General features: G+C 42.0%; 1 protein-coding gene across 1 annotated transcript; it reads left to right on the top strand.

The window, feature by feature from the left end:
• The first annotated feature begins 1235 nt into the window (after positions 1-1235).
• LOC135526224 (CCR4-NOT transcription complex subunit 6-like) lies at positions 1236-23806 on the top strand. The gene is made up of 12 exons (XM_064954396.1): positions 1236-1427; positions 2372-2496; positions 2807-2993; positions 3220-3305; positions 3418-3522; positions 3603-3671; positions 3877-4034; positions 4188-4342; positions 5188-5342; positions 15754-15987; positions 16685-16893; positions 17795-23806. Exons 2-12 carry the CDS (start codon positions 2385-2387, stop codon positions 18029-18031), a joined length of 1707 nt encoding a protein of 568 aa, XP_064810468.1. The 5' UTR covers positions 1236-1427; positions 2372-2384; the 3' UTR covers positions 18032-23806.
• Positions 23807-24266: the final 460 nt, after the last annotated feature.

Here is a 24266-nt window from a genome sequence, read left to right as displayed (position 1 = left end):
GCAGGCCAGGCCCCCTTAGGCCTGCCCTGCACTTTGCCATTATTGGGTATTGTGTGTCGATGGCAGAGGAAAATAATCTATTTAATCCATTTTGAATTCAGACTGTACCGTAACAAAATGTGAAATAAGTCAAGGGGTATGAATACTTTCTGAAGGCACTGTGCAACTCTTCCATAAAATACGGTATATGTTTTAACTTGTTTTCTTTTGGAAGGCAGATAAAGTGTTTTTATCAAAAGCAATCATGTGAAAACACAGACTCCTACTTATTACTCCAGGTGTTTAACCTACGTCACTTCTGTTTTGAGCTGACTTTTTGCCAGAACCAGGCACCAGGCTCACGCCTGGGAGGCAGCCCGGTTCCAAATAGAATGTCATCAACGCTCACCCGACTCAATCCCATCAATATCAACACAGGAAGTAAACCAGTAGTTCAAGCCCAATATGCTGATATGTTGCATGGTCTCAAATCAAGCAAAGAACCTAGTGTATGAAGAACATAGCCATCTGCTGTATAACTCAGCCCACCCCTTCATTATGAGTAGGATTAATGTTCATTATTTACTCATTATAAAGAACAATGAATGGTACAGCCAAGAGTAATTAAAGTTGAGACATGAATCCTGTGACGTCATATCAGTTTGATTGACAGCTGTTGATTCTTGAACACACCCCTGAGGTTTCACATAAACATTAAACCAAAGCCAGAGAGGTGTATAACTAAACCAAGATAGACCACACCCTGTCGTTTCCAATGGCAACAAATTAGTCATAGTGGGCAGAACAGGCAAGGAGGTGGGAAGAGCCAAGCACGACCTAGCGAGATCTTATTTGCCTGTTCTAGCAAACATCTGCATATTTCAGTTAGGGAACGCCTACTCTATGAAGTGCAAGTCTGCATTAACTCAATTCGCCTTTGCACTCCTTGTAAACAACACACTTTTTAAAAACTTTGGCAAAGGGAAAAGTCTACAAAACCTAGTCCACTCTGTTCAAAACAGATTGTAGTGTTGGTAACATAAAACTATATTGAGATCAAATGTTTCATCGATTAAAAAATGTGCAGAATGTCGGCCAAAATCCATCTCTTTTCATCTTCTCCCACTGCTGGCCACTGGGCTTCCTCTCACTACCAAATTTGGTAGTGTGTGGAAACGCCAAGCGGAGGCTTCACATTTATATATCCGGTGAAACATCTGTCACATTGTTCCATCTGCGCCAAAGCCTTCCTGATTCAACCGCAGATGGTGCGGTCCATCCAAGAGCTAACCAATAGCACCAAGCGTTGTTATCACACAGAGAGAAAAAAAACTGACAGTCGCCATGATGCTTGTTTGTTCCTTCTGATACAGCAGCGGAAACGAGAAAGTAGAAACAAAAGAGAGCACACACTCGTCCTCGCGATACAGATTGGTATGCGTTTGCAGGTAAAATCAACACAAGCGATGAGTTGCTTTGGGTGAAACAGATCCACAACTCAATTGTTTTCAATTATTGCTGCATATGTGTTTCATAAAGTGCTACTTATGCATATATGAAGTCGGACAGGTTCGGAAAATGTAGATACCTAGCTTAGCTAGCCAACATTAGCTTTCAGCGGTGATTTCCATTAGGAATAGCCAGCATAGTTACGCTAGCTAGTTAGCCATAAGTGAACTAGTTAGTTGCTACTCTGTCAGCCTAGCGTGTTATGGTCAGTTACATCTAGAATAATATGCAACCGTTAATATCTTCTCAATTCATTGGTTAGGTAACTATATCAGCTAACTATAATTCTCAAGAAGTTATTTTGTAGTGGACGGCCGTTCGTTGGCTAATTTGCTAGTTAGCCCCTAACAGTAGCTAAAATTCTCAGCTATCGAGCTAAGTCCATTTTTCCTGACCTGATGCCGGGCTCAACGAGCCACCCAATTGTCTAACTAGCCGGCCAGTTTGTGTTCTCTAACTATTTATTCGTGGTCAGTGCTCTGTGTGGCCTGTTGTGTAGAACTAACGTTAGTTGGCTGGTTAACTAGATTACCGAGCTGTTGCAATGAGTATTACAAGTTCTACTTTATTGATTTCCCTCGCTGCTAAGTTGTAAAGCAATGCGTTCTCGTTGAACCGGATTTATTTCTGCAATTAGTATCAGCAGCCAGCCAATAATATGGCCACATCTTTGAGCCTCATTTCCAGAAGTTGTCAGAATCAAGCGAAGCCCTCTTATAAAGTTACGTTCCTCTTTGCATGTTTGTAAAGTACCTAGAAAGCTGCTAGTGAACAGTCACTTTCAAAATGTCAGTTTTGTGCAATGGATATTTAATTGCGTTTGACATGCATGTTATCAGTTGATAGATTTAATGTTCAATTACTAAAAAAAGCTTTTCCCCAGTGTTACAGCAGGAATGCCCAAGGAAAAATATGAACCGCCAGACCCCAGGCGGATGTACACTATCATGTCAACTGAGGAGGCAGCCAATGGAAAGAAGTCTTACTGGGCTGAGCTGGAAATCACAGGTGAGCATTGCAGGGGGGTGGCCCAGAAGCTGTGGAGGGGTGCTGTTCTCATATTAGGACTCAGCAAGTGAGGATGCTTTAGTCTAGGGCCAGTTTATCAACCATTTTTTTTTCAATGACCAGCATTCTAGCGCTTAGAGAATAAGGTCCTCTGTTTTATAAGCATGTATATTGGTTTGACCGGCAAGTCTAGCATGATTGTTTACTCAGGTTTGTTTCTATCCAATACATATCTGCTTTGAATGAAAAGCCACCACAGAGACATGACTCAACTGTGTGTTTATCTACCCCTCCACATCTCTCTCTCCAGGTAATGTCAGGAGCCTGAGCCCATCTCTGTGGACTCTGACCCACCTCACTGCCCTACATATCGCTGACAACTGTCTGTCACGCATCCCACCTGACATTGCCAAACTACACAACCTGTTGTACCTGGATCTGTCGTCCAATAAGATCAGGAGCCTGCCGGCAGAGCTCGGCCACATGGTCTCTCTCAGGTGAGCCGCTGGGAACCGCACTTCCCAGTATTCACTTTGTTCTAAACTTGTCACTAGTTGGTGCCTGAGAATAACCTTTGCCTCTTGGGCTCACAGAGCATTTACTTTTGCCTGTATAGATGACTGGTCAATGTGTTAATTGTTTATGGGAAAGTTGAGGAAGGGGCTGTATTGTCACAGGGGCTTGTCTCTGACACTTGCGTTTCCCTGTGTCCGTCCTCAACAGGGAGCTGCTTTTAAATAACAACCAATTGCGGGTTCTGCCATTCGAATTGGGGAAACTGTTTCAGTTACAAACACTGGGGTTGAAAGGTGAGTGTGGCTTATCGTCTTGGTAACCATTCTATCCTGGAGACCCCATTGTAGATCCCATTGCATTTTTCAAAATGTCATTCAACCTTGTCTTTGTTCCTGCTCCTATCAGGAAATCCACTTGCACAAGAAATCATGAGCCTGTACCAGGAGCATGATGGCACGAGGAAACTGCTGAACTACCTGTTGGACAATCTGGCAGGTTCAATCAAATGCAGTAAGTCACCCTCTGTCTCTCACATAACGTTTTAGCAAAAATTACTAATGGCTAACGTGGACAACTCCTCTTGTCCCCAGCACCCACAGAGCAGCCCCCGTCCCGGTCGTGGATCGCACTCCAGGAGCCGGACCAGACGAGACCTTCTGGTGAGAGACCAGCAGACAGTCCCTGTACACACGCACACACACATGGGATGTTTTCCTAAAGAAGTTAAATCCGCTTAGTGTTTTGTTTCCTTGCCACAATACTAATGAGTATTGCGGGTACTGTTATATTCCCTGGCCTAAAATAAGAATACACTGAATTAAGGTTCTATATCCTACGTCTCTCCCTCCCTGTCCTCCCTCTCAGCGTTGTTCTCAGTGATGTGCTACAATGTGCTGTGTGATAAGTACGCCACGCGCCAGCTCTATGGCTACTGCCCTTCCTGGGCCCTCAACTGGGAGTACAGGAAGAAGTCCATCATGCAGGAGATCATGAACTGCAACGCTGATATCATCAACCTACAGGTATGTGGGTAAACCTCGACCCAGTGTTAAACAACTCCTGTTGCAGTCATTATGGTTTCTCTCTGGCAAGTCATTGATCAATGAACCTGATTTCCCTGGTACCTTAAGTCATCTGTCCACTTTAATGTATGGATTTTGATTTATTTTCTACAGGAAGTGGAGACGGAGCAGTACTACCAGTATTTCCTGCCAGAGCTGAAGGAGCAGGGCTACGAGGGCTTCTTCAGCCCAAAGTCTCGAGCCAGAACCATGCATGAGTCAGACCGCAAACATGTGGACGGGTGCGCAGTTTTCTACAGGACAGAAAAGTGAGTGCACCGGAAGAGCACTGTCAATGCTTTCTTTTCTTATCCACACAATGCTCAATGACACACTAGCTAAGTTCCCATCCAAATGGTGACAGATTTTCAAGTAAATATTCTAAAATGTGCATAAAACCAATATGCACAATTTCCCACCAGTGGTGTTTCCATCAACTGACTTGTTGCTAATAAAAGGCTGCATGATGACATAAAAAAACAATTTTGCAGTTAAGTTCCCACGTACCGAGAACAAAAAACAACCAGGTTAAATTTATCTCTACTGGTGGTTTTGTAACAATCTGTTGTGGTGATATAAATATAGCAAACTTGACCAATCTGGTTTTGGCGCATGCTCTCTCAACAACAGTTTGCTGATAAAGTGGATAGCTTACGTGGATGAGCAAGATAATTTTATTTGATAATTGGCAGCCAATTACCGATCATGTCACCAGCGTTCAAATAGCCTACTCTAGATATTTAGCCTATTGGAGATTTGCATGATCACCATGCACTTAAACGCCATGTGAAGTTTATCCTAATTGTTTTCATCTGCCTAATAAAGTTAATGCTTTTCAGCTTTCTGGTGGTAGGTGTTTCCGCCACCATATCTCACATAATGATTTTGAATAACACTAAGATCCCACCATGTCAAACAAATTGTCAGTTGACAATTCTAAAATTGTCCTGACGTTTCCTGTTTCCATCAGCCCTGTTGTGATTTTTATTTTATTTTTTTATGCGTCAGGTTATTCATCCGCATTAAATGGTTGGATGGAAACTTGGTTACTTATCACATCTTACTTCATTTGTTTCTCTGCCCGTCTCTCTTCCCCCTTGCCTTCTTCCCTCAGGTTCGGTGTGGTGCAGAAACACACGGTAGAGTTTAACCAGCTGGCCATGGCTAACTCTGAAGGCTCTGAGGCCATGCTCAACAGGGTTATGACCAAGGACAACATCGGAGTGGCTGTACTGCTGGAGGTCCGCAAGGAAATGATGGAGGAATCCTGTGAGTGTTATGTTCCTTTTCCAACCATAGACCCTACACCTAGTTATGGCCCTCTCCATTTTCTCACCCTAGACCAGTGATGGGCAACTTTTGATGGGGGTGTGGGCCACAAATAAATCTGAAGTCATCATGAGGGGCCGCAGTGACAAGCGGGGCTTCGTACCCACATCATACCCATACATGCAGTCAGACAGCCCTAGCCTTTTTGGGCCCTTAAGTTAACTTTTGTTGGGGGGAGGGGGGCCCAACTTGCTAGCAAATTTTTTTTTAGCGGCCCCTGTCCTGACAGCGGAGGACAAACGTTTTGGAGTCCATTTCGAGAAGTTCTAAACATTTTGTCATGGGGTGGAGAGAAATGTTTGCAGTGATATGAGTGACGTAACTAAATTAATGAGGGCCCCCTGGTCAGTAATTTATATGAATACTGCAAGTTTAAATGGCTGCCTAAACTAATTTACCAATCTAAAAAAATATATATATATTCTGACATGGGCTAATTGAGTGACTGACATAACAAGAGGATCTGCTGCTGCACAACCAAATTTCAAAATTGTACCTTGTTTTCTACTATTCTAACTCCCAACATTAGGTTGAGATCCCGACTGAGTTCCAAAAAATGGAGATGTATATACATGCATACAGTACCAGTTAAAAGTTTGGAAACCTACTCATTCAAGGGTTTTTATTTGTACTATTTTCTACATTGTATAATAATAGTGACAACACTTTGACGCAGGGAATCATGTAGTAAACATGGAATCATGTAGTAACCAAAAAAGTGTCAAAATATATTTTACATTTGAGGTTCTTCAAAGTAGCCACCCTTTGCCTTGATGACAGCTTTGCACACCGTTGGCATTCTCTCAACCAGGAATGCTTTTCCAACAGACTTGAAGGAGTTCCCGCATATGCTGAGTACTTGTTGGCTGCTTTTCCTTCACTCTGCGGTACAACTCATCCCAAACCATCTCAATTGGGTTGAGGTCGGGTGATTGTGGAGGCCAGGTCAAATAGTAAAAATAAATAAACCCTTGAATGTGTGTAATATAATCACAACCATTTTGATTAGTTAAAGTTCATATAAGGAAATCATTCAACTAAAATAGAGTATGTGAGCGAGGAGCGGAGTGTGCACGATTTTTGACTGGAGTGAGATTTCCGAAGGCTCGAGTGCCGACCTTCTTGCCCGCTCCAGTAACGCTCACTTCACGAGCAAGAGGCATGCCCCCCCCCCCCAGCATGCGTTTGTAGTCTACTTGTGCTCCTAATAGCCCATTGCTTTAGCTACTGTCATGGAGTTGGCTAAATATTTTCAGAACGAAACTGACTAAACGCAAAATCAAGGTGACTTACAAAGGTGAGGAGGGAGAGCGGTGATGTAGTGTCCACTTATGTGTAAGGCTTGGATGACACCTGCTGGTATGGTACTAAACTGTTAAGTTACAGACCGGATAACATTGTTCCACATGCAGAATATGGAAGTTGTTACACACTGGCTACATGAAACATCCACAACTAAAGAATCATTGAATATGAAAAGACACTTATCCCAAAAGTTTAATGGTGTACTTACTATGTGCACATGCTAAAATAAAGGAGGTGGTAGATAAATGTCATTGTATCAAAGTATTTATAATAAGAAAATCAGATCTCAAACTTTGTTACATTATCAATACATTGGGCCATAATTAGATTTTTGCCAAATAGGCCTGGCATATTCCCACGTTCAAGGAGCTTTCTGTTTTGATTAAGTTATTTGGCCTAAAAACCTTTTGGGTCTACAAAAACTGCCCAGCCTGGCAAGAGTGGCCAAAAGGGTGTTTAGTATCCCCAGTGGCTGTAAGTGTGGAGAGGATATTCTCTACTGCTGGCCGGCTCTCGCATGAGCCTGAAGCCACAGGCTGGCCAAGCTCGTGATTCTAAAATTTAATTCAAAGGCACCAATAAGTAATTTCATTTCATTTGTATTTAACTCTAAAGTAAGTCCAAGTCTATGTGCGATTTACAGCCATATGACTTCATACAAAAAAATGTTTAAATGATGTGTGGTTTATGTCCCTATAGCCTAAATTAATTTTAATTCCTCCTTAGGCTTCCTTTCTGGCTCCTGACCTTTTTTAAAGTTTATATACTGTTTAATGACATGTAGCCTTTTTGAAATTGTTAGTGTCTTATGTTCACCTTTTTCATGGATATTCTTACTGTTCATTCAAATCTATATGGTATAGTTTCAATACATTAAACAGTTGGTAGGTCCAGGTAGTCATAGAAATATATTGCTTTTGGTCAAATCCTTATTTTAATGAATGGTGTGAATTTGGGAGCAGGATATTTTTTTTCTGGAGGCCTGGAGCGTTTTTTAGCAAAGCGTAGGAAAGGACATGGAGCGCCTTGAGCGGCCAACTGCTGAACTTGACTCACATAATCTGCTGGGCAGGGGTGCAAGCATGGGGGTGTCCTGGGAGGGCATAGACCCACCCACTTTGAAGTCAGGCCCAGCTAATCAGCATGTTTTTCCCCACAGAAGGGCTTTAATACATACAGAAATATTATTGAGCACCCCTTCCCCTTCAGACGATCCCACAGGTGAAGAAGCTAGATGTGGATGTCCTGGGCTTGAATGATTACACGTGGTCTGCGGTTTTGAGGCTGGTTGGACGTGCTGCCAAATTCTCTAAAATTACTTTGGGGGTGGCTTATGGTAGAGAAATTAACATTAAATTCTCTGCCAAAGCTCTGGTGGACATTCCTGCAGTCAGCATGCCAATTCCATGCTCCCTGAACTTGAGACATGTGGCATTGTGACAACTGTTTATTTTAGTGGTCTTTTATTGTCCCCCCGCACAAGGTGCAACTGTGTAATGATAATGCCGTTTAATTTGCTTCTTGACATACCACACCTGTCAGGTGGCTGGTTTATCTTGGTAAAGGAGAACTGCTCACTAACAGGAATGTGAACAGATTTGTTCAAAACATTTTGAGAGAAAAAGCTTTTTGAGCGTATTGAACATTTCTGCTGTCTTTTATTTTAGCCCATGAAACATGGGACCAACAAGTTTCTATTTTTTAAATGCATGGGCCTACAAAAGGGGGTTGCCCGTCGCTGCTGTAAATCCTAGACCTTGCCATGACACTATCCCATTCAGGCTCAACATATATTTTATTAGGATCCTAATTAGCTGTTGGGAAAGCAGCAGCTACACTTCCTAGGGTCAACCTAAAACATGGCATGATGCATAACAATAATAACAATGTACGTAGCTCACGGACAGAGCTACATACATTTTAAAAGCAGCGCACCCAGCCCATATATCGATATATACACACTAAATATCTAGATATCTATGTTAATGTAAACACGTTTTGGAAATGCATAACGCCATCTAACCAGTTATCAAATAATGTTACCGGTGTAAGCAGTTCTTAGCCAGCCAGCTAAACTTGGTTATTTTAGCCTGCTTGCTAGCCAACCACCACAGTCAACATATCTAAGTAGTAAGCTGGAGAACAACTAGTCTAGCACTGGCAGGAACCCACAGAACACAACAAAAAGCCAGCAGATATAATGTAGAGAGAGCGGAGACTTACCGATTGACTGCTGAGTTGGTTAAGGGCCAAGGAAGGCCTTCAGCGGGAGAGGTCTGTTCACTGGCCGAGGGAGTCCGCTTTTCCAATGGTGATATAGTGAGGTAAATCCATATTGAATTTACCCAGTTTATCGCCATCGCTGCTGATACTTGCAATGTTACCTGTAGGTTTGTAGAAAATGGTGGTTGACGGCTTCAGTCACGCTCTGCACAGTACCTGGTTTGTCAGTCTCATTCCGAATTCTACCTTCCACTGGTTATATTAAGCCATCAAAGTCGTACAGTAGATGTGTGCACTGTTCCCATACTCCAATCTGCTTGCTTCAACCAGACAATCCGTTCCCACTTCAAATGAGTAGTAACCCCATCCTTGTGGATTTTAGTGTACTGGCTACGGACAGCAGAAGACCACTACAATGCTCACTTGCTCGACTACCACTTCCGAATGCACAGGAAATGAGGAGAAGCAGTTTTTTTGCATTAATTTGTTTTTTACTTTGGATGTGCATAGAAGCTCACCATCGCAAACACTTGGTTTGGAGTATAATTGCATGTTACCTGCTAGCCATGCTAATGTTAGCCAGCTGGAACTACCTAGATAGCACTGGTTCTCCATATGATGTTGATAAATAGTGCCTTGTGTGTAGTTCCGAACATAAGTTAATAAATATGTAAACATGCAAAAACATGACTGTGTGGTTAGTTGTAGTTACGATCTGGTTACCTATAGTTAAGACTTTGACCACAGTTTGAGTAAAAAATCGTGCTTCCTACCATCTTCAAAGTTTTTATGTTACGGTCCCCACAACAACACGAAATACTTAAATACATGTCATTTTGTGGCTTCAAAGCCTCTTGTTGGCCAATGTATAGCGTCAGCAATCCAGAGTTTATATACATACTCTTCCGGTCAAAAGTTTGGTCACATAGAAATGTCCTTGTTTTTGAAAGAAATTGTAAGGACAGTTGAAAACTTGTGCTGATTTAAAGAAGCAATAAAACTGTCCTTCTTTAGACTAGTTAAGTATCTGGAGCATTAGCATTTGTGGGTTCAATTATAGGATAAAAATGGCCAGAAACAAAGACCTTTCTTCTGAAACTCATCAGTCTATTCTTTTTCTGGGAAATGAAGGCTATTCCATGCGAGAAATGACCAAGAAATTGAAGATCTCGTACAATGCTGTGCACTACTCCCTTCACAGAACAGAGCAAACTGGCCCTAACCAGAATAGAAAGAGGAGTGGGAGGGCGTGGTGCACACCTGAGCAAGAGGACAAGTACATTAGTGTCTAGTTTGAGAAACACATGCCTCACAAGACCTCAACTGACAGCTTCATTAAATAGTACCTGCAAAACACCAGTCTCAACGTGAGGAGGCGACTCCAGGATGCTGGCCTTCTAGGCAGAGTTGCAAAGAAAAAGCCATATCCCAGACTGGCCAATAAAAATAAAATATTAAGTTGGGCAAAAGAACAGACACTGGACAGAGTAACTCTGCTTAGAAGGCCAGCATCCCTGTGTTGCCTCTTCAATGCTGACGCTCCAGATACTGGACACATTTGATTTTCTTTCAAAAACAAGGACATTTCTAAGTGACCCCAAATTTTGAATGGTAGTGTAATTCATTTCAATTTATGATACAGCATTTACTGGTAGATACTAAGGCAACAGTGGGTATGAAGTCCTGGTTAAGTCTTTGAACAATTAAATCATGCTCTGAGAGAATACAATTTTTCTGAAGACTTTCCCAAAACACTTTCCCAATTTTAAATGTTGACTGCAAAGTAGATCTAACTGGCAGAATTGTATCATGATGATTTGTGTCTATTAGGTCAGCATTTGTTTTGCAGACTCTGCCATCACATACATGTTGCTGTTCATTGTGTAGTAAGCTACAGAAACACAGAAAGCCAAACAGCGATCTCTCAGTAGGTGGCAATTGAATTGAAGAGCAACTACACCCTCCCCAAAGGTCTCCCGATGTGGTTTAAGCATTGTTGTGGACATCCATTGGGAAAATGTTTCTTAAGTTTTATATATATATATTTTTATAAAAACTAGGGGAACCTGGAAAATCAAAACTGGGGAAAACAGTATTTAGCAAAAGATTAAACTGATTTCATAGGGTCCTACAACTGTAGACTTACTGCTTAAAATCGTTTAAAAAAATTAAACTTTTTGAGATTGTTGGACAACATTTACGCAATCAATGTAAATATATTGTCAAGTTAAAATATTATTGTGTATGCTAGTGATGTACCGATATTAAATTTTTGTCCGATATCATATATTTTCCTTGCTTCAAGAAAACTGATACCGAAAACAGATATTTACCATTTTTGCGGCCTTTTTAAGCATTCTAGTACCGTTAAATAGTTAACACACAGACGCAGCGGTCTGAGGCACTGCATCGCCGTGCAAGAGGCCTGGTTCGAATCCAGGCTGTATCACATTCAGCCGTGATTGGGAGTCCCATAGGGCGGTGCACAATTGGCCTAGAGTTGTCATGGTTTGGCCTAGGTGGGCCGTCATTGTAATTAAGTTTGTTCTTAACTGACTTGCCTAGTTAAAGGTTACACGCGCACACACACGCTGACCAATAAGTTATTTTGTTGGCATTTAGTTTAATTTTTTTATTTCACCTTTACTTAACCAGGTAAGCCAGTTGAGAACAAGTTCTCATTTACAACTGTGACCTGGCCAAGATAAAGGAAAACCAGTGCGATTTAAAAACAACAGTTACACATAAACAAATGTACAGTCAATAACACAAAATAATTGTAAAATCTCATAGGCAAATAGATCAGAGGTGAAAATAATTCATATTTAGCATTAATACTGGAGTGACAGATGTGCAAGTAGAGATACTGGGGTGCAAGAGGGTAAGTAATAATATGGGGATGAGGTATTCGGGTGTGCTATTTACAGATTGGCTGTGTACAGTGATCGGTAAGCTGCTCAGACAGCTGATGCTTCAAGTTAGTGAGGGAGATATGTCTCTCTAGTTTCTGTGATTTTTGCCATTCGTTCCAGTCATTTGGCAGCTGAGAACTGGAAAGAAAGGCGGCCAAAGGGAGTGTTGGCTTTCGTAACTGACTGTGTATATTGGTATATAAGTTGCGGGGGCTATTTGATGCTAATGCAGAACACCACAGGGTGTCTTTGTGTTGGTCAAGGGAAGTCAAGTCTGTGGTGAACCAAGGGCTATATCTGTTCTTAGTTCTACATTTTTTTGAATGGGTCATGTTTATTTAAGATGGGAGAGGAAAGCACTTTTATAGCGCAACCAGGCTTCCTCTACTGACGGGATGAGGTGAGTATCCTTCCAGGATACCTGGGCCAGGTTGATTAGAATGGCCTGCTCGCTGAAGTGTTTTTGGGAGCGTTTGACAGTTAGGAGGGGTGGTCGTTTGACCGCAGGCAATGAGGCGGTGATCGCTGAGATCCTGGTTGAAGACAGCAGAGGGGTATTTAGAGGGCAGGTTGGTCAGGATGATATCTAAGAGTATGCCCATGGTTACGGAATTAGGTTTGTGCCTGGTAGGTTAGAGAGATGGCCGGCGATCAATTCATATATGGTGTCCAAGGCACAACTGGGGGTCTATAACAAGCAGCAGCGGTGAGAGACTTGCTTCTGGGAAGGGAGATTTTTAAAAGTAGAAGCTCAAATTGTTTGGGCACAGACCTGGATAGTATGACAGAACTCTGCAGGCTATCTCTGCAGTATATTGCAACTCCGCCCCCTTTGGTAGTTCCACCATGTCAGGAAATGTAGTCGTTAGGGATGGACATTTCAGGATTTTGGTGGCCTTCCTAACCCTTGGTTCAAGCAGTGAATAAAACAAACTTTTAGGGAGGAGGCTTCTAATGTTAACATGCATGATACCAATGCTTTTACGGTTACAGAAGTCAACAAATGAGAGCACCTGGGGAATGGGAGTGATGCCGGGGGCTGGAGTGCCTGGGTTAACATATGCCCCCATTACCAGTAAAACATAATCAAAACTGATTTATTTCACTTACTTGCTGTGCTGTTTGTTCAGTTGTTTCATTCTCAACCAGGATTTCATAATGTCAAGCAGTGAAGTTTCAGATCTGTCTGTGGCCTCTCTTCCTCGGTGCGCACTGTCACTGTGTCAGTTTCCATCTTGTCTAGCTGTGTGTGTAACATTTCATGTAACCCTGTTTGTTTGCATCAAAGTAGCAGTCCTTGTACATAGCATCGAACATGGTGACTACACAGTAAAGAGAGTGCCACCGAATCGCTTTGTTGAGCAGTCATTTCAATGCCATGACAGAGGGGATCTCGTGTGCTGCAGGCGCAGTTGATGAGCTTATTTCTCAAGTCAGTTGTTTGAATGGAGCTTAGCTAGTGTGTTCATGTTTCAAACATGTTCTCAAATGCCATTGAAATGGCAGCAGCGGTATGACAACCAGCACATTCATGAGCCTGCAATACAACTTTCCTCAGTACGAAATCCTAGACCTACTGTGCTGTCAGACTCCGCATGCCCATGGGGCTGATATTGCTGGTCCAAATGTCAGTTGTGAAGCTAATAGCAATGCTTTAAAAAATATATTTTTATAGCAGTGATGCTATTAATGTGTAACTCCAGTAGGGCAACATCTGAAAAGTAGCGTACTTGGTAGTGTGTACTGGTGCTCAACCAGTAGGCGAAAGCCAACCTCACCCACGACAGAGAACGGATAATTGTCAAGGGCAATGAATTCCATTATCTTGGCATTAATGGGTTTTGCCTTCGAGTTGTCTCACTGAAATTCTTACTTTCAAATGCTCGACCTGACTGCTCGATCCACCCAGCAGACATTGGGCTAGGTTAGGAATGCGGTGTTGCACGAGTAGCGCAAAATTTTACGTGGTCGTATAGGTATGCATGTCAGCTTTGACATCGGTTTTGCACATTGGCGTTAAACTAGACATTGGGCCGATGTTGGCATTTTTAGCAAATAGCGGCCAATTCCAATATGTTCACCGATAAGTTCACTGATATATCGTGCATCCCTAGTATGGAGGGTAGGTTATTATAGGCTACTTGATCATCCTGCAAAATTGAGAAAATCACCTGATATTGAAATTATGAGCATATCATGTGCTTTCCTGTTAGATCTTGTCCTGGCCCAGTATTTTCTTAATTTGTGCCAGTATCTTTCAGTTGCCGCTGGCCCGATTTTTGCCACTGGCAAATTTAACTGAATGTCAAGCCCTGACATTTGTCACCCTAGCCCCTGCACCTGGCTCTTTGTCTGGTTCTTACTCGTTTGGTATTCGTAGAACTGAAAGGACTGAACAAGTATTGTAATATGGTGGGTGAATTATTTGGCGGATATCCACATGGCTTAGAAATGGTCTCTCCCAGTCAGTTTTCAAGGGTGTACCACAGGGGCTTATCTTCATCTCACTGTAAATGTAGAACTTCAAAAGGGGGAGAGGCTGTTGGTGCACTATTCTGGCTTGTGTCCCATGGCTGTGCTCTGCCTTTTTAAAGGGCCATTAGCTGTTGCTGCATCCATTTTTGGACTTATAAAGGAATGATATATTCCTCAAGAATCAATGGGTACATGAGCTTAGTTCAACTGTTGTACCCCATCAGAATCCAAAATAAAAACACCATGTGAAGTTTTGCTCCCATGTTTAATGAGCTGAAATAAAAAAAATCCCAGAAGTGTTCCATACTCTCAAAAAGCTTATTTCTCAAATGTTGTGCACACATCTGTTATTGAGGATTTCTCCTTTGTCAGGTGGATGGATTATCTTGGCAGATGTGGCATAGAATCTGATTAAACAGCATGATCATTACACATTGCAGCATGATCATTGTATTGGGAACAATAAAAGGCCACTCTATAATGTGCAGTTTGGTAACACAACACAATGCCACATAGGTCTAAAGATTGGAGGGAGCATGCAATTGGCATGCAGAATGCAGTAGTGTCTCCCAGAGCTGTTGTCAGAAAATATTTTCATTTCTCTAACATAAGCCGCACCAAACGTTGTTTTAGATTTTGGCAGCATGTCCAACCGGCCTCACAACCGCCGACCCATGTGTATGGCGTCGTGTGGGCGATCGGTTTTCTGATATCAAAGTTGGGAACAGAGTGCCCAGTGGTGGTGGGGTTATGGAATGGGCAAGCATTGTCACCCTAGCCCCTGCACCTGGCTAGGGTGCAGGGGACAATGAACACACTTGCATTTTGTCGATGGCAATTTGAAATGCACAGAGAAACCGTGACGAGATCCTGAGGCCCATTGTTGTGCCGTTCATCCACTCATCACCTCATATTTCACCATTATAATGCACGGTCCCATGTCGCAAGGATCTGTACACAATTCCTGGAAGCTGAACATTTCCCAGTTCTTCCATGGCCTGCATACTCAACAGATGTATCACACATTGAGCATGTTTGGGATGCTCTGGGTCAACGTGTACAACACTTTCCACCAATATCCAGCAACTTTGCACATCCATTGAAGAGTGGGATAACATTCCACAGGCCACAATCAACAGCCTGATCAAATTGATGCGAAGATGTCCCACTGCATGTTGCATTTTATATTTTTGTTCAATGTATTGTCAACAAAGTAGATATTATAAGGAAAACTATAGCCTCAACATGGTTAAACTATAATATTGATATCATGGATGGCAGTACTTGCATCCATGGCTCTGTTTTATGATTTTAAAGATGTGTTCCGTTTATCCATTTTTTTTTTTTCAAAACTGTGTTGGTGACGTTTTTTGTTTCTGCTTATTGACCATTTTAAGTAACCCCAACACATGTATTTTTCTCTCTCTTCTCTCCAGCGGGGAAGTCTCTGCACGGCATGGAGAAACAGCTCCTCTTGGTGGCTAACGCCCACATGCACTGGGACCCGGAGTACTCCGACGTCAAGCTGGTCCAGACCATGATGTTCCTGTCTGAGGTGAAGAACATTGTGGACAAGGCCACTCGCAGCCTCAAACTCTCCTCTGTCTCTGGGGAGACCAATGGCATTCCTCTTGTTCTCTGTGCCGACCTCAACTCTCTACCAGACTCTGGTGAGTAGCTAAGTTAGAAGATGTTCTAATTCTGAGTAAAAACTCACCGGAAACTGTGAAAGCTCAAACCAAGTTTATTTTTCCCATTGAGCTGCATTAGACAAAGACATGTTTACAATAGTTGTGATATAACAACCCCACTTTGGGTGGAGTCTCCTCCTTCTTGCTAAACATTGTATCTTTATTGCTAGGCAGGAAACTAAGTCATACGGGCAATGAACTTCTTTCTCCCTTAACCTGACCTGACTTCGACCCTCTTCATCACTAACCCGTGGCTCTCTCCCCCTATCAATGCTGCCACGATATTGTTTTCCCTGCACTCAGCACATTTCAAGCTTAATTGCGTACACCGCATACCTTCCTCCTACAGATAACCATTAACTTCTGATGTAGACCCTCTAAACCTAAGCACTCTATTTCAATAGGATACCTAATAATTAACCCTATCCCAAGTTTAGGACTTAGTACCCAGAATCCATCAAAGGGAAAGGTATAATCGATACATATAGTGATGGGCCCACTAGCTGCCTGCTTGGCTTGGTGATGGTTACTTTGAATGAAGGAATTAACAGACACTTATGTGTTGTTCCAAAGGGAAAACATTTTGCAATGAAAAAGTAACTGGACAAGTTTAGGTAGTATATTCCCCTTTACTGAACAGGACTCATGTAAACCCCTACCGTCCCCCTCTCTCCAGGCGTGGTGGAGTACCTGAGTCAGGGTGGAGTGGACTGCACCCACAAGGACTTCAAGGAGCTTCGCTACCTTGATAGCCTCACCAACTTCAACTGCAATGGCAAGAACGGCAACTCCACGTCCAACTCCAGGATCACCCACGGCTTCAAGCTGAAGAGCGCCTACGAGGACAGCCTGATGCCTTACACCAACTACACCTTTGACTTCAAGGTGAGGGAGCCACACAAACACAGTCAGACCTGAAGCAATGTCTCTGACACCGCCTTTTGACAGTGCTACAGATTGCTTTTTGTTCTTGTCCTGATTTACCAGGAAATCCTATTTTTCCCGACATTGAAATTGACCCATGGTCTTTTCAGCAGCATTACACCTGCTTTGCAAAGGTTTCATGTACTCTGATGTTTTGTCCACTGTGTCTAATTGTTCTCTTCCGCAGTCATCAGCTTTTCCATTAGCCGGAAATTTTACTTTTGTACTAATTTTAAAATAAATGTCTCTAAATTGCATTTAGCAATGCACAGAAGTTGGTTCAGGTTGTTTGTCTTTCAAACGCATCATCTCTCTACTCTTCCTGTCTGCAGACTTGCAGTATTTTATCAACTAATACTGGCCCACAAAGTTTCTCGCACCAGTGAATCTGCGACTGACTGTTTGCATGCAAGGGAGAAGTATTCAGTTATTGATCAATATTTTTGCTAATTTACAGAAATATCATACAGGTCCACCAAGGTGGTTGAGTAGTTGGCTTAGAAATGCTAAAACATTTACAAAGCTAGCTAGATAGCTACTGTACAAAGGAATTGATCTCAGATAAGTGGAAAAGGACGTTGACACTAAAATGGAGGATATTGCCAACCAGATGACAAAGGAAGATGTGCCTTGTGCAAGGAGCCAACGCTCACTTTTTGTAGGGCATCATTCCTGCTTGTTTAGCTCAATCATTGCAGTCAATTTGGCAGTCGGCACTGGGCATTCCTTAAAAAGCAGAATCCTGCTGTAACAACATTCAAACCGGTTTTTATTTAATGGCCGATTTGTCCTCCTAATTAAAATCTGTTTTGTAAACGCTGTCACTCATCCCCCCCCTCTCTCTGTCTCGCTCTCTCCTCAGGGTGTGATTGACTACATCTTCTACTCCAAGCCTCAGATCAATGTGCTCGGCATCCTGGGTCCCCTGGACTCCAACTGGCTCCATGAGAACAATATCAGCGGCTGCCCGCACCCCCACATCCCCTCTGACCACTTCTCCCTGTTCGCCCAGCTGGAGCTGCTGCTGCCCAGCACTCTGCCCCAGGGCCAGGCCAACAACCAGGTCAACGGCATCCACCTGCCTGGAGGACGCAGGTAGTGGTGAGACAACCCCACTCCAGGGGCGCTGTATGCTATAGCAGTGTGCAGCCTTTAGCCCTCCAGCTCTTCTCTCGTTGTCACTTGGAGGAAAGATGCGACGGAATACACAACCAACCTGTAACATAAGAATCAGCCGTACAGTGAGGTCTGGCCAACAGGGATTTCTGTTATATATTTTTTATTTTCCTCATTGTCGTTTTCCATTTTGTTTTCATTTAGAAAATGTCAATCCTGTCTGTTGTGTTTTGGATTCCCCCCCGGGTCATTCTTACACAATGCTTTTCTAACTCCTTAACAGACAGAAAGGATGCTAGCTTCGATTATATCACCATATCCCCTCTGGCCCCCGTATAGATATTTAGATCTTTAGCAATATCACCTGACTCTTGTTGTCTTTGACATGACCTGTGCAGTCTTGAACAATGGCACAAGAAATACCTTGTATCACTTGATATCTGTGGACACCCTTCACAAGGCAAGGAGAGAAAGGACACCACTTCTAAAGCTTGCAGCTGATAGTCTGTCCTATACCAATCTCAAACCAGCAAAAATGGCAGAAACAGATGTGTCTAATGTCTCAGCCAAGGCTAGGAGGGGGCCTTGTCTTTTCTCTCCCCACTGAGATCAACGTGATGGTATATCTATCTACCATATAAGGCATAACATGGTGTGCCACTCCTCCTTTCTGTGCTATAGGGCCAATCTCTCTGTGGGTCCAAAATTGTGGTGCTCACCGGGTGCTTTGTGGTGCTCACCAGTCCACCACTATTGAGTAATAGAACCTAGTCAGTTGTCTCCCTCTCCAAGTGGTGCAATAGGAACTAACCCCACTGGTGCATGTAGACTGATGTCACTGCTGAGAGGCAATTCCATGGTAACTGTGACACTGACTCCGATTTGTAACTTTAAAATTGTATGTCAAACAAAAACCAATGATTGCAAAGTTAAACAAACATACAACTCTATGCACAAGGACTACTTTTTAACAATTTCCACTGAATTTGACAAACACATTTAATTGGATCAGTGCAGGTGCATAGTTTGGTAACAGAATGACAGTTTGTGCCATTATTCTGTTACCAACTTTTCATCTGCACTGTTCATCAAGTAAGTGTTTTTGTTCAGTCTTCTGTGGGAATTGTTGAAAGTCGTCCTTGTGCATAGAGAGGGTTTGTTTGACATATGTTTTTAAAGTGAAAAATCTGGGTCTCTGTTCCTGTGGAATTGCCTCGGTGTTTTTAGATGTTGATGATTATTATCCTTTTAGGAAAGGATGACCGCAACCACCAAATACACTTGTCTGGACCTGTTGTATGGAAGAAGCAAGTAAGCTCTAGTTAGCGAAGGCTTGTTGGCATGCCGGTCAGGCATAGTGCTAAATAAAATGTATCTGTTTCCTCTGGATTAGAACAGATTTGAATGATTTTAAGTAGTTGAATAACATGTAATTAGTGGCCAGCTTACCATCCCCTTTTGCACACTTTTTCCTCTGCATGTGTACGTGACAGAGTCATTGTTAATATGACTTCATTTGGACCAAGGATGTGCAACTCCAGTCCTTGGGTGCCGGAGTGGTGTCTCACTTTTTCACCAGCTCTAGCCAACACAGCTGATTTTAAACTAATTGGGTTTTAAACTATCACGACGAGTTGATTATAGGAGTTGGGTGCGTTAGCTGGGGTAAAATTGTGACTGCAATCAGGCCCCCCGAGGACTGGAGTTGCCCAATCCTGATTTGGACCATATACCACCTTTTGTAATGGGGTAGGGGATTTTGGCTGAGGGGCAATGCAACGGAGGAAATTCTCAACTAAACATTTTTCAGATTTGTTACTTTTTAAAGAGGGAGGGCAATAGCTGATGTACAGGAGTTTAAACCAGCAATCCTCTCACTGTCACACACGTGGACATACGCAGAGATCTTGTAGCACTGTCTCTTGAGGCCAGTGGTTATTTTTTTATTTTTTTTCTCCCTCAGCCATAAATTCCGTACTCTACAGCAGTGGGTTTTTTTTCACAAGTGTTTGTACAGAATATAAATCTAGATTGTCTTTACACGATTGTATATGAGTCACAAAAGACCTGTTTTCTGGCAGGTTTTTTTTTGTACTATGAGTAAATTATGATCCAATTTGAAGAAGAGAAAAAAAAGACAGGATTGTATTGTAAACTATGGCAATTTTTTTTTTTTTTTTTTTATCCAGTAAATGTTAAGATGAAATTGAAATGACCAGCTTGTACAAAAGACGTAAGGGGTTGTTCCAGGCGTTCGCTGCCACTACTTTGCACTCCTGCCCTAGGTTAACTGTTTCTATGCGTCTGTATTGCTTGTTTTCCTGTTATGATTTGAGAACATGTTTCTCAGATTGTAAATAGATCTACTGACTAAATGATGATGCATCTTCAAATCCATTCTATTAACAAGCCATTGGTCCATACTGCTGCCAGCCAGCCTGCCACCAACCGACCCATTCATCCCCTCACAGTTCAGACAAAAGTAAGGTTAGGTCTCCAATAACACCCTATTCACTATAGTGCACTAATTTTGGCCAGTCCCATGTAGCTCTGTTCAAAAGTGCACTATATAGGAAATAGGTTTTCATTTCAGATTGACCCTGAGAGTGACTTTTGCATCACGCACATCCAGTATCCCACAACTGGCGTTGTACAACCGGAATGTTGTGCCTCACCGTAGCCGTTTTGTTGTCTTGCACTACTTCTAATCGGCCAACTCCGGAACAACCTCTTCTCCCATTTTTTTATTTTTTAAATACTGTCCAGACATTTGATGTCCTTTGGGGTTTTTGTTATCGTTTTGTATTTTCTTTTTTTTTGTATGAGCTGTGACAATGTTATGTGTATATACTCCTTGTTGAGCGATCTAGTAATCCGGTATGGAATATTTGTCAAGCTTTAGTTTTTTTTCACTGGGGCAAAGTGAAGACCTCTTCTGGAACCCCCTTACTTCCAGAATGTTTTGCACCCTCCATGTACTTTAGCTCAGCTCTTAGAACCCCTCGATAGTCCCTTGTCACCTAGCCTGTCTTGCCCCTCCACAACTGAATTCTGAATCTAGAAAAGCATGTTCCCCTATACCTAGCCCTATGTCCAACCCCCTAGATACTTAACAGTCAAGTGTATTACTTTAGTCCTTTTAACCCCGCTACTGAAGCCACTGTGCGGTTCCGTCTCCTCTGCCATACCATCTGTGAGGAACTGACCCGTCTCCCCATCTGTCAGGTGGCCCAGACAGACGCTCTCTATCTCTGTTTTGTTACCATCGGGACTGAAATACGTCTGTGACTGACTATATATTGCAACTGTCACATTTTAAACAGGAAATGGAATGATCACGCTCCCCCTCCTCCTTTCCCACATTTATTATTGAATAAATTAAAGTCACCTTTTTAAAGTAAATATGATTCTTTCGCCACTGTGCTAAAGTTAGAATTTTATGAATTTTTACAGAGGGGAAAGGTTGAAATGGGAAATATAAATTTAGTCCTAGTTCAAAAGCTTTTTTTCTGTCCTTACCCCCCCCCCCCCTTGGTATATTTTATTTGTTTTGAACAGAAGCAAATGTCCAGTTTGATACAGTCTGAATTGCTGGTAGTATTGTAGTAGATTTAAAGACTTAGCTTTTTTTTGTAAAGTGTGAATAAAAGATGTATCTCTTGTTTCCTTCCTAAAACTTTGAATTGTGTTGTGTATATCCTATGATTGCTACACTTTCATTTTTACCCATTGCTTTTCCATACCTTACCCCACCTTTCCATCAACCAAATGATTATCTTTTTTTTTGGTAGAAATGATAGTCATCATTAAAACATTAACTTAGTCAACTTTGGGTTGCTGTAAAAAATGGACGCAGAATGCTTATCGAATCAAGATTCCTTAAGCGGAGTAGTTTAACTCCAAACGTGAATATTTACACTTTCTGTATTTGGGATGTCAATTAGGCTAGCAGATGTATACTATTGTCTTAGGCCAGGATAGCCTTGTCTTATTAGCCGATTCAGTTCTAGACAGCACTATTGTTGACTGGTGTGAAACCAACATGAATGTAAAACGAAGCAAAAACTTATTTGTACTACAAAGCAGGATCAATGAGTTAGCCAGTTAACTTTGATTAGCAACCAGAAATAACTAGATTTTTCTGGTTCATTTAAAGATGCAATCAAACTTTGGTGTAATTTCACCAAGTAGTTTTGAGTGGTTCTCACGATCCAAAAGTGGCCCCAGTTTTGTGTACTTAAGTCATCCATTTCATATGTTGCATTTCGTGTGGTATGTCACAAATCCAGTTCATACTATGTTATGAATTTGTGCTTAAGATCCTGCTGTTCATCTTTTAAGGAGACAACTTCGACATTTTGTTTTTGGTTGAGTCAACGAGACCATACCCATTTCAAGCCTATCGGTCATAAACACATGTTTATTTCAGAAAATGTAGGCAAGTTAGCTGGCTAGCTCATTGATGCTGAGAGGTATACTACAAAAGATTAGCTTGAAATGAGAAGGACCTACTTGACTCAACAACCAAAAATACAAGTTCATTCTTAATGAACCATAAAATGTGTGGTTATTTCTGGTTGCTCATCAAAGTTAGCCAGCTAACTCATTAACTCTGCTTTGGCACTGCTTGACGTGTCACCATTCACTTCAGTTAGTTAGTGATCCCTGTTGAATTCGGTTTACTTTTTCACTTTTGCATTGTGCTTCTGTTTTCTCCGTTGTATAGGACTTGCTCGGACTGCGCTCCCTGTCGAGGTGCACACTGAAGCTCCTTTCTGTGTCCAAGTGTAGAGCACCCTCTAACCTTAACGCGTGTCAAACTCATTCTGACTGCTGGTTTTTGCTCTTCCCTTGTAATTGATTAAATGAAGGTCCCTAAATGGTAAGGATCTCTCCTCACCTGGTTGTCTAGGTCTTAATGGAAAGGGAAAAACCAACAGACACTAGGCCCTTCGTGGAATGATTTGACGCCCCTGTTCTATACAGTACATACACATCCCATCCGAATGACTTGGCTCTTTGCCTTTTCCAACAGCCTTTTATACATTTTGTTTTTATAACCATAACAGTAAATTGTCTGTCCTAAAGGATTTTGGCTTGTAACAGTGCATCTTATTTCAGACTGGTCATTTCCATTCCCCAGAAACTTGGCAGTATTACCTCAGAGTTATTAAGAAAATGATTTTGAAAATTATCCACTACTTTTTTTTTTTTTTTTTCGGCCACCCATTTTCCCGCTGCTTTTCCCGTCAGACCGAGTGCAATTACAGCAGATTCCACCTCCACTAACAATCACCCCATTCACTCATCTCTCTCTCTCTCTCTCTCTCTCTCTCTCCTGCCTCCATGTCTCCATCTTGTATAGGCCTCACCCTCCTCCCTGCTGATAGTGATAGACAATCCTAATCATCAAACGATCTGTAGCCAGCTGAGTACATGCTATATTGATGTGTCACTGTATTGTACATACACAGGACCAACTACTTGTTTACCATTCACGGAATACCAGCAAAAACACTTGCACAACATTCAAAGAATGTTCATCAACAGAGAAGAAAATGAAGGCAGCTGTTTTTAAAATTATACAAACTGTTAAACTGAATGGTAAACAAGGCTTTTTCAGTTTTCTTCTTAAGCCGTCTTCGTGGTTTGTCTTTGGACTAGTTTTCTGTTTATAACACCCTTTGGCTTGTTTTCTTTAGTCCTACCTATCTATTTTCCTACTTCTGGTTGAAAATAAATTCTATATCTGTTTCAATCGGTCTCCTCTGATTCTTTGCAGCGGAACTTGAATAATATGGTTGTCAATACATGCTATATGTGTTCCCTGTGTCCTGCCTCCTTTTTTCACAGTATTTGGAGTATGTTTAATGTAATCACAAACATGTTTGTGTTTAAATAAATACAAAATCTAGCCTTGCGAAGCTGAGGTTCATTGGAAGTAATCAGTGAGATTTGGTTGGTTATCCAGATATGTTTATCTACCTGTATTTTATTACTTTACAGGTATAAGACCGACTCCGTGGCAGGTTATTGTAGCCTGATGTCCCAGCATGGATTGAAGACCACTAAGTAAGTAAGCATTTCGCTACACTCGCATTAACATCTGCTAACCATGTGTATGTGACAAGTAAGTCGCTCTGGATAAGAGCGTCTGCTAAATGACTTAAATGTAAATGTAAATCAAATCAAATTTTATTTATAATTTTTATGACCAC

This window comes from Oncorhynchus masou, chromosome 32 (genome assembly GCF_036934945.1).
Source record: "Oncorhynchus masou masou isolate Uvic2021 chromosome 32, UVic_Omas_1.1, whole genome shotgun sequence".
NCBI classification, from domain to species: domain Eukaryota; kingdom Metazoa; phylum Chordata; class Actinopteri; order Salmoniformes; family Salmonidae; genus Oncorhynchus; species Oncorhynchus masou.
The sequence above is the reverse complement of the archived record's forward strand: the minus strand, read 5'-3'. Positions and strand labels throughout refer to the sequence as shown.

Coding starts and splice junctions, on each gene's coding strand:
- LOC135526224 (XM_064954396.1), top strand. CDS start 2,385: ATGCCCAAGGAAAAATATGAACCGCCAGACCCCAGGCGGATGTACACT. Junction 2,497..2,806: donor GGCTGAGCTGGAAATCACAG/GTGAGCATTGCA, acceptor CTCTCTCTCCAG/GTAATGTCAGGAGCCTGAGC. Junction 16,894..17,794: donor ACTACACCTTTGACTTCAAG/GTGAGGGAGCCA, acceptor CTCTCTCCTCAG/GGTGTGATTGACTACATCTT.